Genomic DNA, 19,188 nt, shown 5'->3' on the forward strand with positions numbered 1-19,188 from the left:
GAGACACTTAAAGTAGTAAAGGCGTTTTGCTATTTGGGGAGCAAAATAACTGATGATGGTCGAAGTAGAGAGGATATAAAATGTAGACTGGCAATGGCTAGGAAAGTGTTTCTGAAGAAGAGAAATTTGTTAACATCGAGTATAGATTTAAGTGTCAGGAAGTCATTTCTGAAAGTATTTGTATGGAGTGTAGCCATGTATGGACGTGAAACGTGGACGATAAATAGTTTAGACAAGAAGAGAATAGAAGCTTTTGAAATGTGGTGCTACAGAAGAATGCTGAAGATTAGATGGGTAGATCACATAACTAATGAGGAGGTATTGAATAGAACTGGGGAGAAGAGGAGTTTGTGGTACAACTTGACTAGAAGAAGGGATCGGTTGGTAGGACATATTCTGAGGCATCAAGGGATCACATATTTAGTACTGGAGGGTAGCATGGAGGGTAAAAATCGTAGAGGGAGACCAAGAGATGAATACACTCAGCAGTTTCAGAAGGATGTAGGTTGCAGTAGGTACTGGGAGATGAAGAAACTTGCACAGGATAGAGTAGCATGGAGAGCTGCATCAAACCAGTCTCAGGACTGAAGACCACAACAACAACATATTGTAAAAATTATGAAAGTTACTTCAGCACATTTTGAGAAGAATAGTACATAAACCTATGAAACTTTAATATCTTGTGAACACTCACTTGGAATCATCTTTACAATCATGGTGTTAGATGATAGCTGAGAATGCCATCTATCATCACAGAAGGTCACACATCTCTGACTATTGCACAGACTGAGTTGTACCTTGTTTTAAATATTGTAAATAATGCAAATGTGTTAGAACAAGATTCTTCCACAAATACACTTATAATGAATGTAGTATGTTGTTCTGTGAACTGTTCACTATTTATCAGTATGTTATATGTATAGTTTGTTGATAGATTTATTGATTAATTAATGAAATAGCTATTTGAACATTGATAAATGCACGTGAACTTATGTCATTTCTGACACCATCATTGAGACACTTCTGTTGAGCAGGGCATATTTATTGTGAATTGTATATTTTGCTGTTTTCTTTGTTGTAAAAGTTGAGCATGTGTGTACATAATTTGTATTTAAATTAGTTGTGACTAAAGTATTAGGCTTAGAATAATGTGTGTTGTGTGAGATGGGCTGGTAAAGAGAGATACTCTTTTCAACATGTTGTAGGCACCTGAGGGTGGGGCTGAGTGGTGAAAGACTGTTGTTTGGGAAAACATTTTATTGCCCTTAATTACAATATTTTCTCCATCGACAATGTGAGGCAGGCATGCCCCACTCTGGTGCAGCAGGTTTGTGAGGTTGAAGGGTAGCTGGCCCCCACCCCGGATGGACATTACTTGCATCGGCACTCAACAATGCTGACATTAGAAGTGGGAAGCGAACCAGTGGCCAGTCAGTAGGCCAAGGCTCTAATGTCATTGGTGTGTTCCTTTTCCTTGCATCGTTGGCTGTCTGATGTTGAACAACCATGCCCAAGCTACCCTTCCATGGGCCACATCTTTCACAGTGATGAAGATGACACTGCGATGCACACAATATGACCCACCCCCTCCTGGCAGGATTTGGCAGTGGTTGGCATAGATGGCAGGTCCACTGCACTACAGCACCAAGTCTCCCAAGATAGACTTAATGCAAGGGGCGGCTGGCCTGTCCTCGTCTTGAACCCATGGCTGCAGCTGGCAGCACCCAGTCATCTTATCGCCTAACATGGTGGTACTGATGGGCTCCAAATGACTCTGTCTCAAAATTCACAGTTATTTATACTGCTCTGGGACACATTTGTTATACTACTGCCCGGCTCCCCACTACATAGCTCATAACACAGTTCTAGCCCTGGTGTGGTAACACCATCCTGCCTGCTCCGGCTATTACCACTGTTCATAAAGCCCAGCTAACCCATGTCTCAGACCTTTTGCGTATGTGTTGCTGTAACCTACATGTTGGCACACTAGGCTTACTGCCAGCAGTAGCTAATGCAATGTTCTAAGACAGTTTCTTACCAATTTCACCCAAGACTAGGTAGTGGTGTTACATTGCCCCCCCCCCCCCCACCACCACCACCCCTTCCATCCCCCTACCACCCCCCTCCATGGGAAATTCCCACCCCCTCAGTTCTTGTTCAGGACCAGTTCTCCACCGTGGTCTACTTCTACCATCAAATTACAAAACAAATGACACACTCTCGAGATTATACTAGGCTAGCAATCTTAAATACTCTACATTTCTTATACTACATTATACTTTTTGGCTGCTTCCTCGTAACTCCTTCAGCACATCCATTGCTTTCTGTACCCATCACATAGCTTTGCTCATTACACAGCTTTCTCCACACTTCTAGTCTTTCTTAAGTTTAATGAATTCGTCTTTTGCAAGATGCATTCCGTCTCACGCTTGGGGAATCCACTCAACTGGGACCTGGATTATCCATTGGCTAAGTTGTTGAACAACTCCCCATTTCAGATAAATAATAGCTATTCAAAACAAAATGAGAGTCACTGTGGTTCTAGGAATTGTGGCACTCGGACGTCATTGTTACCTGTCATATGCCATCCCAATACTATTCATCAGGCTGCATTAGTTGCTCTGCAGTGATCTGACCCTCCTGTGCGACTGTCATCTGATACAAAGGTGTCATTTAGGAAGAGAAGGTTTTGTTTAGGAAACATCTACAAGGATTCATTCAGCTAGTACAGCTGCAGTTGTGTTATTTTCAAGTGAGTAACTCATTGTAGTTGGTAAATGAAGCATTGGTCCTATAATATTACACATAGTTCCATTAACTAGTATCCAACTGCCTCTTAGTTCCGTGCATCTCACTCCCATGAGCTTCCTTCATTCATAACAATTCACCACAACTATTCCATCATCGTACACAGAGTATACCCATTGTAAACTTGCCTGCTGAAAGTATGGGGTTCAGTTCCATCACCTCTGCATGGCACGCGTTTTTCTTCCCATCTGGATTTTGCAAACAGGTCATATGGTGACCACATCACTTTGACATAGCTGTAGTTCTTCTTCAGTCATTACTACATGCTGATATGCATCTTCTGCTATCAGTAACACACCACTCTGTTTTTTCTGCACAAACTTGCCCACTGTTTCTAATGTTACTTTATAGGTTTGTATGGTGTAACATTTAAACAATGTGTGCTTCTCTGTCACTGTTTCTTTCACTGACATGTAAAACCATGTACTATTCATTCTTACTTCCACAGTTGCTCCATGATGCAGAAAAGCAGATTTTTTAGCAGTAGGCTCTGCTACTAACTGTACCTCTAGTGGTAACTTTTCCACACCTTTCTCAATCCCTTCAGGTATTGCTTAGGTGACATTAGAATAGGATTAATTGCCCATGGAGTGCTTAATGAATAGATTCATACAAGATTGTTGACTCCACTCTTGCATCCTAGACAATATCCCCTAGTGATTATCCCACTCCACAACCAGTCTTTTACCTTCAGCCAGCTCTCTCACAGCTTCTGTTGTTTTATTTAGCTCACTCACATCATTTTCATCTGCTGCCCCAAATATTGTATGAGTATTCTTCCTCCAGAATATATCCATTCCCTCTTTCTCTTCCACAATTCTCGTGGCACCACTCCTATTACTTCTTTCATTTGTTCCCTCAGTCGTCCATATGCTACATCTAACTTATTGTGTTCCTCTGACACCTCCCTAAACACTAAATTCCTGCACACTAACTGCTGTAAACCGGAAAATAAGTCTTCAAATCTCCTTATTTCATTTTATAGTTCCAATACATTAAATATCAAACTTAACATCCACCTGTGACTAGACAGTACCACTCCCTTCTACCTGGAAAACAAATCTCCTCCTTGCAGGTGATGATCTTGTAGAGCCCCTACTCTACTGCAAGCAAAAAGATACAACATTGCCAAGACTAACATTCTTCCTTCTTCACCCTCTCCAAACAGCCAGCTGAGGACAGGAACCATTATCATCTCCTCTCCCACCACAAGCTTGCTGCCTCCAGTCAGCATCTCTCACTCAATAACGAAAGATAATCCTTACCCTAATAAAAAATATGATCCTAACCAGCACTACACTACCAAAATACACAAAATATCCCAAAGTATCCCAAAATAACAAAACACATTGACTAAATTCTTGGCGCTAAAAGAATATGATATACAAGGTACATGATCCTTCCTATGTCGCACACTCTTCTGCTCCATCTTGTTCACTCTCTTCATTGGTTCTACTGACACACCCTCGAATGGTCATAAGCGTCCAATATGTATAATCAATAACCTTGTTGGTAATTGTAGCCTCTCATTCACAGGTGACATAGTTTCAATTACTTGGTATGGGCCCTGGTATTGTATCACAAACTTAATTGTTTTAGCTTTCAGAGTTTATGGGCTTGACAACATCATCCACTGGCCCACCTTGTACTGAGATAAGGTTCCCATACATTTTTCTGCCTCCTCTTGCCTCTCCAACACCTTGGTGTTCGCATTCTGGATCCTCTTCCAAACATTTCTCAAAGTTCTCACAAACTCGTGGACTGAGTGTCCATTCCTGCTTGCTTTCTGCTTGATCATATCAAATGGCAATGACATCTTTATGCCACCTCGAATTGTGACAGCCCCATGTGGCATGCGCTTTTGAATTATACACACTCACCGCAAAAGATAAGTGCATATCCCAGACCCTATGGTGGGAGTTGACGTAATAACTAAGTATCGTCTCAACCATTTAATGAACTCAGCCTGTCCTTTCGTTTGACTGAGGGTAAAGTGGACTAATTCTTAATTTCTTCACTCTCAACACTTGACAAAACTCCTTCATAAGTTCATCCCCTGATCCGTTGCACCCAAGTATTCACCAATGCTTGTATGACTGTGACTGTGTGTGACTGCCTGCTGGTTTGGCATTGGTACCATCTCGATATAACAAGAGAAATGGTCTATTAGAGTCAGCACAGAATAATTCTATGCTGGATTTCGGTTAAATGGTCCTTACACATCCACCCCAAACATCCGAAATAGTTCCATAGCTTCTGGCAATCTATTCAACAATAATACCGGTTTTTTACTCAAATCTATATGCTATGCGCACTGCACACAATTCTTGACCTACTGAAAGACATCATTTTTTCATCCATACTACAAGTACTTCTCTGACACTCTCAGATTTTGGTTTTTTGCTCTGCACCCACTGTGGCTAGACAAAATGAGATCATGCATCTCTTGAAGCCCCTCTTTCCTTAGCTTCACTGGTACTACCGCTCATGGCCCTGGTTTTGTCTTCTTACATAACAACCCATCATACAACTGAACTGCTGCTGCTTACTTCATTTATTACATTCACTCTGTGCTGCTTACCACCTAGCAACGCCATGACATAATACTTGTATCACCACTACCTTCCTGTTTAATGCTTCCACATCTCCATGTTTCTTCCCCAGTCTGTGGATTACTTTGTACTCGAATTCACTGAGTTTTAATGCTCATCTCTGGACGGTCCTTTAAACCTAGTAACTGCTTCAAAGCAACATGATCAGTCACTACTTTAAACTTTCTCCTGCACAGGTAACACCCAAAGTATGTTACTCTTTATGGCAGGCTAAGCTTCTTGCTCTCTTTAGTAGAAGAATTTCTCTTGGCTCTTCTCAGTTGTCTCAAAGCAAAAGCAGTAGGGGGTTCATCTACATTGACCTCCTAACTGAAGACACACTCAAGAGCATGGATCGATGCATTGTATGATAGTATTAATTCCTTCTGAAAATCTAGGATCAACGACACTGGACACAATATCAACACTTTCTTCAGCTCATCAAATGATTTCTGACATTCCACAAAGCACACAAATTTGATACCCTGTCTAAGGAATGTGTAAGCAGTTGCAATATAATGACAAACCTGCTCACAAATTTCCTATAATAATTTGTGAGGTCCAGGAAAAACTGTAATTCTTTGCTCATCTCTGGTGCTGGAAAATCCCAGGAAAAACTGAAATTCTTTGCTTATCCCTGGTGCTGGAAAATCTAGCACAACCTGTATCAATCTCATATTGGTCCTCATACCATCCTTACTATGTACAGGTCCTAAGTAATTCACTTCTTCCAATGCAGAATGACACTTCCAGGTACTCAATGTGAAATGTGCAGCCTGAGCTCTCCTGAATACTTCTCTCAGTTGTTGCTTATGATCTTGCATTTCTCTCAAAAAAACAATTACGTCAGATAAGTACACTAAATGTTGATGAGACTTTAAACCCTTCAACACTTCTTCTAACAAATTCTGAAAGTTGCTGATGCATGCTTCAATCCAACTGATGTTCTTCTTTACTGGTAATGTCCTCATGATAACAAAAACACAGTCTTCAGTATTTCATCTGGAGTCACCTCCAACTGATGGTACTCACTTCTCTACTCCATCGTTGAGGAATACTGGCACTGCCCAGGATTATCAATTGTTTCCATGGTATTTGGAATGTGTTAATCATCTGTAATCATCTTACTGTCCCAAAAATGATAGTTATAGCAAAATCGATACTTTCTTGAGCTGTTTGCATATTTTGTGGGTATGATTACAATTCTGGCCCCCAGGGGCTACCACTTTCTTCAAATTCCGTGCCAGCCTCACTCTTGCATGGAGATCCTTGGATGTCCAAGTGCGCACTCTCTTAGACATTTCCTGTGCCAAACACCTCAGGAATGCACTTCGCTCAGTTTCCTGTAACAACAACTTGTTTTCCCCATCACTTTGCATTAACTGGTATGTACGCACCTTGATTTTCCTAATTCTGTCTGAAACACCCTCTGTGGCTTCATTAGACCTCTTTGCAATAACACTTAGCTTCCCACAAAAAACCGTGCACTATTTTGTTTCCGGTACCTTTGCAGTAATCCCTGTTTTAGTTACTCAAAAGTTTTTGCCTTCTTTTAGCTTTTCTGTGCACCATACAAAGGTCTTTGCTTTTCCTGAAAGGTGTTATCTCATTACTTACAATAATTTCTTGTCTGATCAACCCTCTATATCAACAAATGACAAGGGATCCTCCACAAACAATAACACATCCTCAAATGCCCTACCAGAAAAAGGAGTAACAAGGTTCACAACAGACAGATCTAATCCTAGATTCTGTGTTCTTAATAATCCCAACTCCTCATTCCTTGCTGTCAGCTCATTATTTGAAAACATATTTGCTGCTCATAATCACACTACTTCAAAAAACTAATGATTACACAGCTTCTGGATGAATGACACCATCTGTATACTCTTACACTGCCCGTACTTATATTTTATAAACTCAATAATAACAACAAAAGAACAGTCCTTAATTGGCAACCAATAATACATACATCACACATGTAACCATGAGCCACCTGGACTTCCTACTTTGCCTCATGGTATGTAAAACAGACTACTGCCATAGACTTTGCACAAGGCGTAGAAAGCTCAAGCAAATTGCATTGTGTACGTCTCATGGGTTCTAATAACTGATTCTTACAATTACCTCAGAATTGAGAAGTAACTTCAAAGTTTTTATGGTCATGTGATACTTTAACAGTTGCAAGGACTTAGAAGAATTTGTTGCTAAGCCAAACTTGGAATCAGGCAGCCACTCGGGACCCTAACTTTTCGCAAGTTTCTGAGGATGTGAGGAACAGGGCTTAGAATTATTTCACCTGTTTTTCAAGATTTGTGATGGGTTAGCCATATAGATGATATGAATCATTGTGAAAATTTGGAGATTTTTATTGCGTTATTGAATGCTAATTATATGTGAGTTAGCCAATGATCCATAAACAGCTTAAGTGGTGTGGGACTTTTGTGCACTGATATGATCAGTTGACTTGTGGGATTCTGCTAGCACTTGTATCACATTTACACAATCTTAACTGCACTTGTTCTGTTGTTGTTAATTATTTTATGCTTTATGTAAATATTTCTTGTAAAGCACCCATCTCAGTTTATTGTGTGTTATTACTAACTAACCAACTAACTCCATCCGAACTGGTCTCAGAAGGTCCAACAGTACCGACCGGCTGCCATGTCATTCTCAGCCCACAGGCGTCACTGGATGCAGATACAGAGGGGCATGTGGTCAGCACATCGCTCTCCCAGCCGTATGTTAGGTCACGAGACCGGAGCTGCTACTTCTCAATCAAGTAGCTCCTCAGTTTGGCTCACAAGGGCTGAGTGCACCCCACTTGCCAACAGTACTCGGCAGACCGGATGGTCACCCATCCTCATTTTGCCTCACAAGGGCTGAGTGCAACCTGCTTGCCAACAGCTCTCAACAGACCGGATGGTCACCCATCCAAATGCTAGCCCAGCCCGACAGTGCTTAACTTAAGTGATCTGACGGGAACCGGCGTTACCACTGCAGTGTTATTAGATGAATAAATAATAAGTTCATTAAAATTAAAACCAGTGGTATAGGTGCCATTATTTATCCGATAGGATTTAATCATTTGTCATGTTTATTTGTTAAATATCCATTTTCTTTTTTTTTTTTTTTTTCAGTCACAAAATTTGCCAGCTTTAGATAATCTTTAACTGCAGGATCACTTGTTAAACCAATGTTTTGCAGCCATTTCAGCTGCTGTGCATAAAGCTGAAATTGTGCTACCTGACCCTGTGACATTTAGAAAGTTATTCTTTCAGTTGGGTCGTACATTTGACCACCCTCCTTAAACAGGTATTCAGCCCCTTCATCATCAAATGCATCATGTTAAAGGATTTGCCAAGCATGCTTGATCATTTTCGACACAAGAGAAGTGAGCTTATGGTTGTGTGCCTCTTCTGGAATGCAGTGTGTGAAAAACCACTCATTACATTTCAGGCACTCCTAGTGCAGCTATATGGTGCCAGCATGATGGTTGCTCTTTTAACTACCCACCTGTGGCTAGTAAAGTTCTTACTCAGTTATTTCCTGGTCGCTGGATAGGACATGAAGGTATTATCATCTGACCTGCGTGAACACCTTGTCTGATGCCACTGGAATTTTTTCTCTGGAGCAATCTCAAAATCTGTGCACAAGTTGCAAACCCAAGAGGATTTTAAATTTCCTATCACTGCAGTCTGATTAGAAGATCTGGCACCAGCAATTGCAAATGTATACTTCAGTAGACAGTGGACATTCTGAAGACACAATGGCGTAAATGGAATTTTCTTTTGTGATTTCCTTTACGTTGCCTCGCTGATGTTCTAATTTTATAATTTAAACATATTTCTCAGAATTAAACCCACATTAACTTCATCTATACTAAGCTATTTTCTTCATACGTCAGTTTTCTTTTCTAAACATCTATTCAATTTGTGATATTTACATTTCTTTCAAGGCTTGACAGAAACAAAGGCAGAACTGTTGCTGTAGACAACTAATGAATCAAATTTAGATGCTACATCCTTAACCACCCACTGGTGTGTGGACCAGTCATACGTAGCCATGTGTTATTAGTATACATTTTAAATTAAACTTTTCTCAGCTGTTCTGAATTTATAATTAGATTTTTTAATCAGTGATCCATCGACTGGATATGACAATGCTGTATGACACCATGAACTTCTACGTAAGACAAACATTTCTATCATGCTCAAAATGGATAAATCCTTACTCATAATGTTGTAGTTTCTCTGACGCTACTTATTGAATTTCAAAGAGTTAAACGCCGCTGAATTCATTTGATATCTGTGATGATAGAAGCAGAAATTAGTATTGTTCCATTTGAAAATATGAAGTTGATGCTGATGTACTTGTAGTTAGTGTAACTATGAGGGAACACAATTCATCATTTAATAGGGAAATTCTTATAAATCATCTGGTTGAAAACAGAATCACAATACCACAAACTGAACTGCTCCTGAAATATTTGATGTGAGATACATCATACTTACATTTTGTTGCTAGTATTTAAGAAATTCATTTAGTAATTATGGATCTAAATAAGTGTGGAAATTTTTGACAGTTCTGTAGATGATGCATTTGATGTACTGTGGTTTACTTATGCTGTTTGTCGCTCAGAAAGTCTACCATAGAAGAACGCCAGTATTCAGTAAAATTTAATAGTGCTCTTTGCTGGAAGTAACAGTCTTTCTATAAAAAGGTCTTTCAATTTAAAATTACTCTGAAATGTATCTTTACAGGTCTGTAAAAATGTCTTTCAATTTAAAATTACTCTGAAATGTATATTTACAGGGAACAAGATCAACAAGTGCATTGAGTAACTTGATAGCTACATCACGTGATTTACCTACACCATCCGATATTTTTCTTGATGTGGATAGTAGCGGAATCAGTTGTCCTGTTAGTTGTGTGAAATTTTCCACATGTTCACCAACTTCACATGCCAGTGATGCATCTATTATGAAAGAAACTTCACTTTTCAGAAATGATGGTGATTCTCAGCCAGGGATTGCAGGAGAAGGTTGGTAGTTCTGTAGTAAAGTTTGTATAGTTATGTAGTTAGTTCCGTATTCTGTAGATAATAAAATAAACATTATGATATGGAACATGTCAGTTTAATAAAAGATTGCTGATACAGTTAGTGTGCTTATGTATTTTCTCGCTAGTGTACACTATCCATAAATAAATTCCAGTTGAGTGAAGATTTTATAAATCTACAATTGTGAATCGTCTTCATAAATTGTGTTTTATGGCATAAACTAGATAAGATGTAGTTATCAAGAGAAATTCTAATCAAGAAGCTCCATTGAACATATTTTGCACTTAGAATTGACACGAGCACTGGGGGAGACTGAAGACGCAACTTTAAATTAAAATCTGAGAAGATATGTAAAAATGAGCGCAGGAGAAAAGGAAAGACTCTTTGAATTTGTAGAGTGATCACAAGAACATTTTTTAGAAATATTATTCATTGTCTGAGTGAATAGTAAAATTAAAAAAGAAAACAAAGAAGAGGAGCTCGTGACTTCGAAGGGTGGCAGTTTACTTCACTGGTATTAGAAAACATTATGGATCCAGCAATGATACTATTCTAGGGAGTACACAGGAAAGTGGACAGCGAAGTTCCAATTAACTAACATAAAAAGGCTAAAAATGAATAACAAAATAATTGCTGTATGGAAAGATGCTTTCCTTCTGAGGAACGTTTGTAAGAAAAATCCATTCTCCTCTCCTTCTAAACAAAGAATCTGTCAGTGACGTGTTCATCAAACTCTCCGACGCTGCATATGAAGTCCTTCTCAGTGGAGAGTGCCACTATTGCTATTAGCCTCTCTGGGCTCATAGTAGTTCAAAGAAAAGATTTTATTCTCTTCAGAGTAGAAAAAGATTGCTCCGCCTCAGACGTTGTCATTGGTATGGTAACAGTCACTTTTAGGAGTTCATTGTTTCACTAAAAGACTCTTGCAAATTATTTTTGAGCAGGAATTGCAGAAGTGGAACAGCATCCATGAGAATTCTAAACTCATTGCTCATGTATAGTATCTGAAGCTCCATTGTCAGCTTATTGTATTCAAGGAAAGGATATATTTCACAAGACCTTTACAACAATGTTTGCAGATTATTGATTTGTATACAAACCAAAAACTTTTCAGAATTAAATAAAGTTACAATCAGGAGATGCCATGTGAAATCAAAGGGTCCAGTAACTTGAGTGATAATTGTATCCCACACTTCTTTTGTGGCAGCAGTTTTTGGAATTTCATTTTCCTTGCTCTCTCTCTCTCTCTCTCTCTCTCTCTCTCTCTCTCTCTCTCTCTCTCTCTCTCTCTCTCTCTTTCTTCACAGGGTACAAGCGGCACTCTGAATGTGGGAATTGTGTCAGTGATGCCACCTCAGATGTGCTGTATAGCTCTTTTGACATGTTCTACTCCTTGTCGTACAGTCAGTGGGTCAACTGCTTGTTTGTGTAATTGACTGCACACTATGTCAATATGTGGCATAATATTATTGAATAAAAACAACCAAAGTGAAATGCTGGGTGCTCTAATTTCGGTGGAGCCCTCTCATTTGTGTAAGTGTAGTAGTTTTACCGAGGTGTAAGTTCAGTTTACTGAAGGCATTACACAAGCGACTCTCTATTCTCATACACAGCTTGTACAGTTTTTGATTACAGTTTTACCTTGTGTTGAAAACATGGCAGACTTTCCTGTTCAGAATGTCAGTTAACATTGCTGTGTTCTGGGATGAACTATGAAAAAAACTGGGAATCTCACTAAAGTCAGCAAAAAAATTCTAATGTCTTTACTGTGACTCAATGCTTGGGCTAAAATCAGATCAGCTTATGGGCACAGCAATGAACAAAATAGACTTGTTTAATATGCTCTTTTAGGAGAGTCTGTACACCTGAATGATGACTACTCATAACAGCTGCACCATCATAGCTTTAAGAAATAACATTATCAAATTATCCAGTAAAGTTTCTTTAAGTGATATAGATAAATTTTTAGCATCATGTTCATGAGCAGTGAGGAAAGACCAAAGGCTTTCCACAGATCTACCCTCAGAAAAAACATATCTGATAACCACAACAAACAGTGAAATTATTGAGGTATCTGTTGACTCATCTGCCATAACTGACACAAATTCAGCAGCAGTGATTTCCTTTTGTACTCAGTCATTATAAATACAAGAAAGTAAATCATTTTGAATATGTTTCAAGCACCTTTGACAATAGTAGCCTTCAAAAGGCTAAGCTCAACATCAAGTTCATCAGTATCTTCTCCATGAAGCATGAGCTCAAAAGCACCACAAAATTTAATACAATCAACAATTTTAGAGAAAACGTAATGATTTTTCCAAATCTGGTGATGGTGTCTTTCAATTTACTGTTTATGAGGACTGTTCAGCTGTTGTCTAATGTCATGTTTCCCTAAAAAATTGTGCTCTAGCTGTGTGGTCATATGTGATTTAGACCACTCATGGTTTTTTTTCTGTTACAAATGTCCCCAATTGTCAATGCCTCTTAATGTCCGAGAAATCTCACATCCAGCATTTTCTTTTACGAACAACAAACATGGAAAACAGTACAATTAGTTCTTAATACCACAACCACATATCTATTCTGCTTTCTTGTAAATGTCTGGTCTGAAAATCCTTACACTTTTAATACTTTTATTATTAGTTTACTTGACTAACTTGATGTCCAGTTTCAGTCTTCCTATGACTTTCATACAGAGCTTATCTTCAAGCAACAAGAAGAGAAATTAGTTTCGCCAACTCTCTGCACTGAATTATCACACATATTATCTTCATACTGTTGTTATAACCTTTAATCACTAATAAATTGCGCGGATATACAAAAGTAGAAACAATAGCGGGTTACATGCTACTAACTCCGTATCTGTCATTCGACTGCCGTGCCGTGACATGCGGCCGGCGCCGTTCATAGCCAGGTGGCGCTCCCGCGCCCGGCCAAGCTGCGGAGCGTCTCTATCGCCGTGTTGGCGTACTGACGTAGTGGCACTTTTAAATCTCGTGGCACTGTCACAACACTTTTCCCCCCTAGAAAAAAAAAAAACACTCACTTCCTTGGAGACACGGACAGTGCGGAGACATCCATGGCCTCTTGGGAGGCCCCGAGAAGATCCCGCGGAGAAACACGAGAGTATGGTTGAAAATGTCCAGGATGGAAGCTTGCACGTGGAACGTGCCTCCTGGACGAGATGATGGGTGAAAACTCCGGAGCAGCATCCATAGGTGTCGTGGACCTGGGGGTGTGCTCCAGCGAGATGGGTCCCGGAGAAGGCGGCGTCGCGACTGGGGCCGGTTCCGGCGTACTTGGAAGCGATAGCAACGTCGGCCGCAGCAACACGCACGGAAGATTGGCAGCAGCAACAGGACTGGCTTCTCGGGCTGGTGGAGGCGAAAGAAGGGGCGGTGGCACCGGCGTGGCCACCACTCATGGGCGCATCTGGTCGTAATGGCGAACAACCCCGTGAAGGATGGGGCCCCTCCACGCCCACACCAACGTGGTGACCAACACAAAAGTTCTACTGTCACCTCCATAAACATGTTAGTTTTTGAATCAGGCGTCACAGGATGCGGGCTGTGATGTTATCCATGCGTCTGGGTAAGACTACTCATTAACATGGTCCATCAGGAGATAGAAGTGGTCGAAAACGATCGAAGGGTAGCGGTTTTAAGAGCAGAGGAAAAAAAGTGCCAAGGCCAGCGCCAAGGGAAAAAAACCTCTGCAACAGTAGGACGGGTAGTAAGGGCAGTAGCGGCTTGCTATCTGCGACAGTGCATGCAAGGTGTGGTTGAGTTAGTTCGAGGTATCGTGCATCGTTACCTTTGTCGGTGTTGGAGCCTGTTGCGGCGCTCGCTGCAGTTGCTGCGTCCCTGCAACAGTTCAAGGTCGTTGAGGATTAGTGGGCGATCGGTCATAGATTGACTCACAGACGGTGTAGGGGGTGTGTGTGGCTGGTTTGCGTGCTGTGTACAGTACGGTTTCCCTGCGGTTGCCTGATTTTCGGCTAGTCGCGCATCTGGGTTTCCAGTAATAACTGTGTTGCAGGGGCTCGCCAGTACTGTCGTGTTAGCGTTCTATGGACCATAGATGTTCAGTTCCTAGCCAGTAATGTCTTTGGTCTGTTATGCTTCCATCTATGGTTGTTGTCGTAGTTACCCAGAGAAAGGATAAACGGGTTGCGCGAGTGTCTCGTGTTATTGTACAGTCGTGTGGAGAGTTTTTGGAATACCTGCAAGATAGTATCTAGCCGGTATTCCCGGTGAAGGTCCGCGATGCGTGTGTAGCGCGGAGCGTTGCTTATGATTTTGAGTACTTTGTTCTGTATGAGCTGCAGACGGCGCAGGCGAGTTGGCGCAGCGTATCCCCAGACAGGGGCTGCGTACGTCATCAGGGGTCTAATAAGTGTCATGTACATGGACCTAGACACCCTCCTGTTCAGTGTGCTACGCCTGTTAAGCATAGGGTAGAGTTGTTTGAGCCTCGCGTTAGCTTTGTTGGTCACGTCTTGAATGTGGTCCCCCCAGAGTAGTTTCCTGTCCAGCCAGACACCGAGGTATTTGACCTTCTCGTGGAAACGTATTGGGCGTGTGTGTAGTGTTATTGGGTTGCAGTGCTGATGTTTGCGCAGTTGCTTCGGTCTTCTAGTGAACAGAACGGCCTCGCACTTGTCGACGTTTACTTTAACACGCCATTTCACCAGCCAAGGCTCCGCCGTTCTGAGTGCGGTCTGTAGTCGTGAGTTAATGTTGGACGGCTTCCAATCTTGCGCAAGGATGGCAGTGTCATCCGCGTAGATTGCTACCGTCGTGTTATGTGTAGCTGGGAGGTCGTTAATGTAGAGGTTAAACAGTAAGGGCCCTAGGATACTTCCTTCGGGTACTCCTGCCTGTATACCATGTCGTGTCGATTGTTTGCCCTGCACGAACAACCATGCCATCATCCGTACATATTGCACAAAGCCGGCGGCCGCGAAGAGCCTGGAACACCCCTGGAAGCCATTTAGGACGAGATCCATACCCTCGTGCCCACACATCGGCGCCCACCGAGTATTTTCCCGCACTAGGGGACACAGTACAAGGCCTGACAGTGTGAAGCAGGTGCAGTAGAGTGCGCGGTTGGCAGCCATGCAAGAGTTCAGCAGGGCTGCGATCACCCAGAGGCGTGAAGTGATGAGAACTCAGAAATTGCAACAGAGCGTCATCTGTGGAAAAATCACTAAGGAATTTTTTCATCTGGCTTTTGAAAGTGCAGACAAGGCGCTCGACCTCCCCATTCGATTGCGGATGGAAGGGCGGTGCTCTAACATGATGAATCCCTTGTCCAGTACAAAAATCATGGAAGGCCTGCGAAGAGAACTGAGGGCCATTGTCCGTGACAATCGTGGATGGAAGACCTTCTAGCGCAAAGATTTTGGACAAAGCCAGACTCGTCGCCGCAGTGGTGGGTGACGGACATCGAACAACAAACAGAAACTTCAAGAAGGCGTCAATCAACAGTAGCCAATAAGTGCCGAGGAAGGGGCCAGCAAAGTCAGCGTGCACCCGTTCCCACGGCTGCGCCGGATCAGGCCACGGAGAGGGCATTGTACGGGGTGCAGCCAGTTGTTGAGCACACTGACCACACGCAGCGACCATGTGGGTGATGTCCGAATCAATACCGGGCCAATAAATGTGCCTGCGGGCCAGGGACTTAGTCCGAGAAATCCCCCAATGGCCTTCATGCAATAGTTTGAGAACATCTTTGCGAAGAGAGGCTGGCACCATGACCCGTGGAGATGCGCCATCCGTGGCCAGAAGAACAACACCCTCACGAACAGACAGATGAAGGCACAAGGCATGGTAGTTGCGAAGGGAATCCGATGCCCGGCCCTTGGTCCTGTCCGGCCAACCCCGTTGAACAAAACCGATCACCTGGTGCAGGAACGGGTCCCGTGCAGTAGCCGATGCGACGTGCGAACCTGTAAATGGAAAACCCTCGACCGCACGACGTTCTTCCTCATCAATGTGGAAACAGAGTAGTTCATCTCGATCGAAAACCGGGTCAGGGCCCATCGGCAAACGCGACAACGCATCAGCGTTGGCGTGCTGGGCCGTGGGGCGATAGTGAATCTCATAGTGAAAATGAAACAAGTATAAGGCCCAACGTTGCAGGCAGTGAGCTGCCTTATCCGGAAGCGATGCCGAGGGGCTGAACAGAGAGACCAGCGGCTTGTGGTTGGTGATGAGGTGAAACTTAGAACCATACAAAAAATCGCTGAACTTTTTTAGAGCATAAATGATAGCGAGCGCCTCCTTTTCGATTTGAGAGTAACACTGTTGGGCATCGTTGAGGGTCTTGGAAGCGTAGGCGATGGGTCGTTCTGACCCATCCTCATACCGATGGGCGAGAACAGCCCCTAGGCCATACTGTGACGCGTCAGTCGCCATAACCAAGTGCTGACCCGGACGGAATGTGGCAAGACAAGGCGCCGACTGCAAATGAGCCTTCAGGCGGACAAAAGCCTGCTCACACTCGTCGGACCAACAGAAAGGAACGTTTTTGGGTAACAGCTGATGCAGAGGATGAGCCACCGCCGCCGTGGATGGAATGAATTTGTGATAATAAGCAATCTTGCCTAGAAACGCCTGAAGTTCTTTAACCATAGACGGCTGTGGTAGAGTAGTAATGGCCGCAACGTGCTGTCGTAGAGGACGTATACCCTCACGGGACAAGTGGAAACCAAGATACACAATGGAGGGTTGGAAGAACTATGACTTGTCCAGATTGCACTTCAACCCAGCCGAATGCAGAACCCGAAACAGTGAACGCAAATTGCGAAGGTGCTCCTCAGTGGAGGCCGCCGTGACAACAATGTCATCCAGGTAGTTGATGCAGCCGAGAATGGAAGCCGTGAGCTGTTCCAAAAACCGCTGAAAAATGGCCGGCGCACTAGCGACGCCAAATGGTAACCGCTGGTACTGATACAACCCACAAGGAGTGTTGATGACGAGAAATTCCTTGGAAGATGCATCCAACGGCAACTGATGGTACGCCTCCGATAAGCCAAGTTTGGAAAAGAAGTGGCCCCCAGCGAGCTTGGTAAATAACTCCTCAGGACGGGGAAGAGGATAAGTGTCAATGAGGCTCTGAGCATTGACAGTGGCTTTAAAATCACCACACAATCGCAGACTCCCATTTGGTTTAGAAACCACCATGATTGGCGATGCCCATTCGCTGGAGGTAACAGGAAGGAGAATCCCTGAAGCTGTTAACCTGTCTATCTCAGCCTTGACAGGTGCACGCAACGCCACCGGAATAGGGCGTGCCCGGAAAAACTTAGGGCGAGCTGTAGGTTTAAGAGTAATGTGGGCTTCAAAATCCTTGGCACGACCCAGACCAGCAGAGAACACGGACGAGAATTCAGAACACAATCCATCCAGCTGTTGATACGGAATATCCTCAGATGTGAGGTGCACATCATCATCAATGGAGAACCCGAACAACTGGAAAGCATCATAACCGAACAGGTTTTCAGTGCCCGCATGATCCACCACATAAAACGTGAGGGGCCTAACAACAGACGTGTAGGCAGTGGAAGCCTCAAACTGGCCAACGATAGGAATTTTCTGCTTATTATAAGTTCGCAGATTTCACGTAACTGGAGACAAGGGGTGGGGGGTGGGGGTGGGGGGGTGGGGGGTAGCCCAACTCCAAACTCCAAATACATGCGAGAATTAATGAGAGTTACTGCAGAGCCAGTGTCCACTTGCATGCGAATCTCTTTATCCACAACACGAACAGTAACAAACAACTTATTTGTTTGAGAAAGCACACAGTTAACATCCATGTCCGATGCCTCGTCCCCGTGAACAGGAACTTTAGGGGACTGACACACAGAAGCAATGTGGCCTTTTTTCCTACATGAATTATACGTGGCCCAACGTTTTGGACACACGGCCCTGTCATGCTGTACGAAACAACATGGACAAGAAGGAAGTGTGGAACGAACCTGCTTCTGTGGTTGCTGTTTTCGCTGCGAGCGTGGCGGCCCAACGCGACGTTGTTGACGTGAGTGAACTGCCGCCACATCGTCGTTCCCCTGTGAAACAGGCAAATTGTCCGCGTCGAAAGTGGTCTGTACAGTGCCTACATCACACCATGCGTCTATTTGCGCACCAGCAGCGTGAGACACTTCAAAAGATTGAGCGATGCTGAGAACTTCTGACAACAACAGGTTTGGCAGTTGTAAGGCATGTTGCCGAACTTCTTTATCAGGAGCAAGCCGTAGAATAGCGTCCCGAACCATTGAATCAGCATAAGACTCATGATGAGTGTCCGTGACAAACTGACATTTCCTACTCAGACTGTGTAGTTCCGCCGCCCAAGCCCGGTAAGATTGATGGGGCTGTTTACAACACCGGTAGAATGCCACGTGGGCGGCAACGACGTGGGTGTTTTTCGGTAATAGTTAGACAATAAGTCACACATTTCTTGGAAGGACAGAGAGGCAGGTTCCCGCAGAGGGGCTAACTGAGATAGCAGCTGATAGATCCATAGATAGAAATAACAACTTACACAACAAAATGCACCCCAAGATTCAGTGTACGATAGAATACCACTCTGGCTTTACACTCCCATTTTCAGATCTGGAAATTTCATTACAGGACAGCAAAGTTCACTCTAACATATGTAGGAAGCCAACCACGACTAGTTCTATTACTTATTGCTCTTCATTTCATCCAAAGCAACGAAAAA

General features: G+C 43.0%; 1 protein-coding gene across 2 annotated transcripts in view; it reads left to right on the forward strand.

Moving 5' to 3' along the window:
* Positions 1-19,188, forward strand: part of LOC126237024 (IQ domain-containing protein E-like) — a 285,500-nt gene that overhangs the window by 119,058 nt on the left and 147,254 nt on the right. For both annotated transcript variants that reach the window (XM_049946781.1, XM_049946771.1), the window contains exon 4: positions 10,215-10,443. In XM_049946781.1, coding sequence (XP_049802738.1) covers positions 10,215-10,443 — 229 coding nt within the window. The remainder of the gene's footprint in view (positions 1-10,214; positions 10,444-19,188) is intronic.

The sequence above is a fragment of the Schistocerca nitens genome, chromosome 1, assembly GCF_023898315.1.
Source record: "Schistocerca nitens isolate TAMUIC-IGC-003100 chromosome 1, iqSchNite1.1, whole genome shotgun sequence".
NCBI classification, from domain to species: Eukaryota; Metazoa; Arthropoda; class Insecta; order Orthoptera; family Acrididae; genus Schistocerca; species Schistocerca nitens.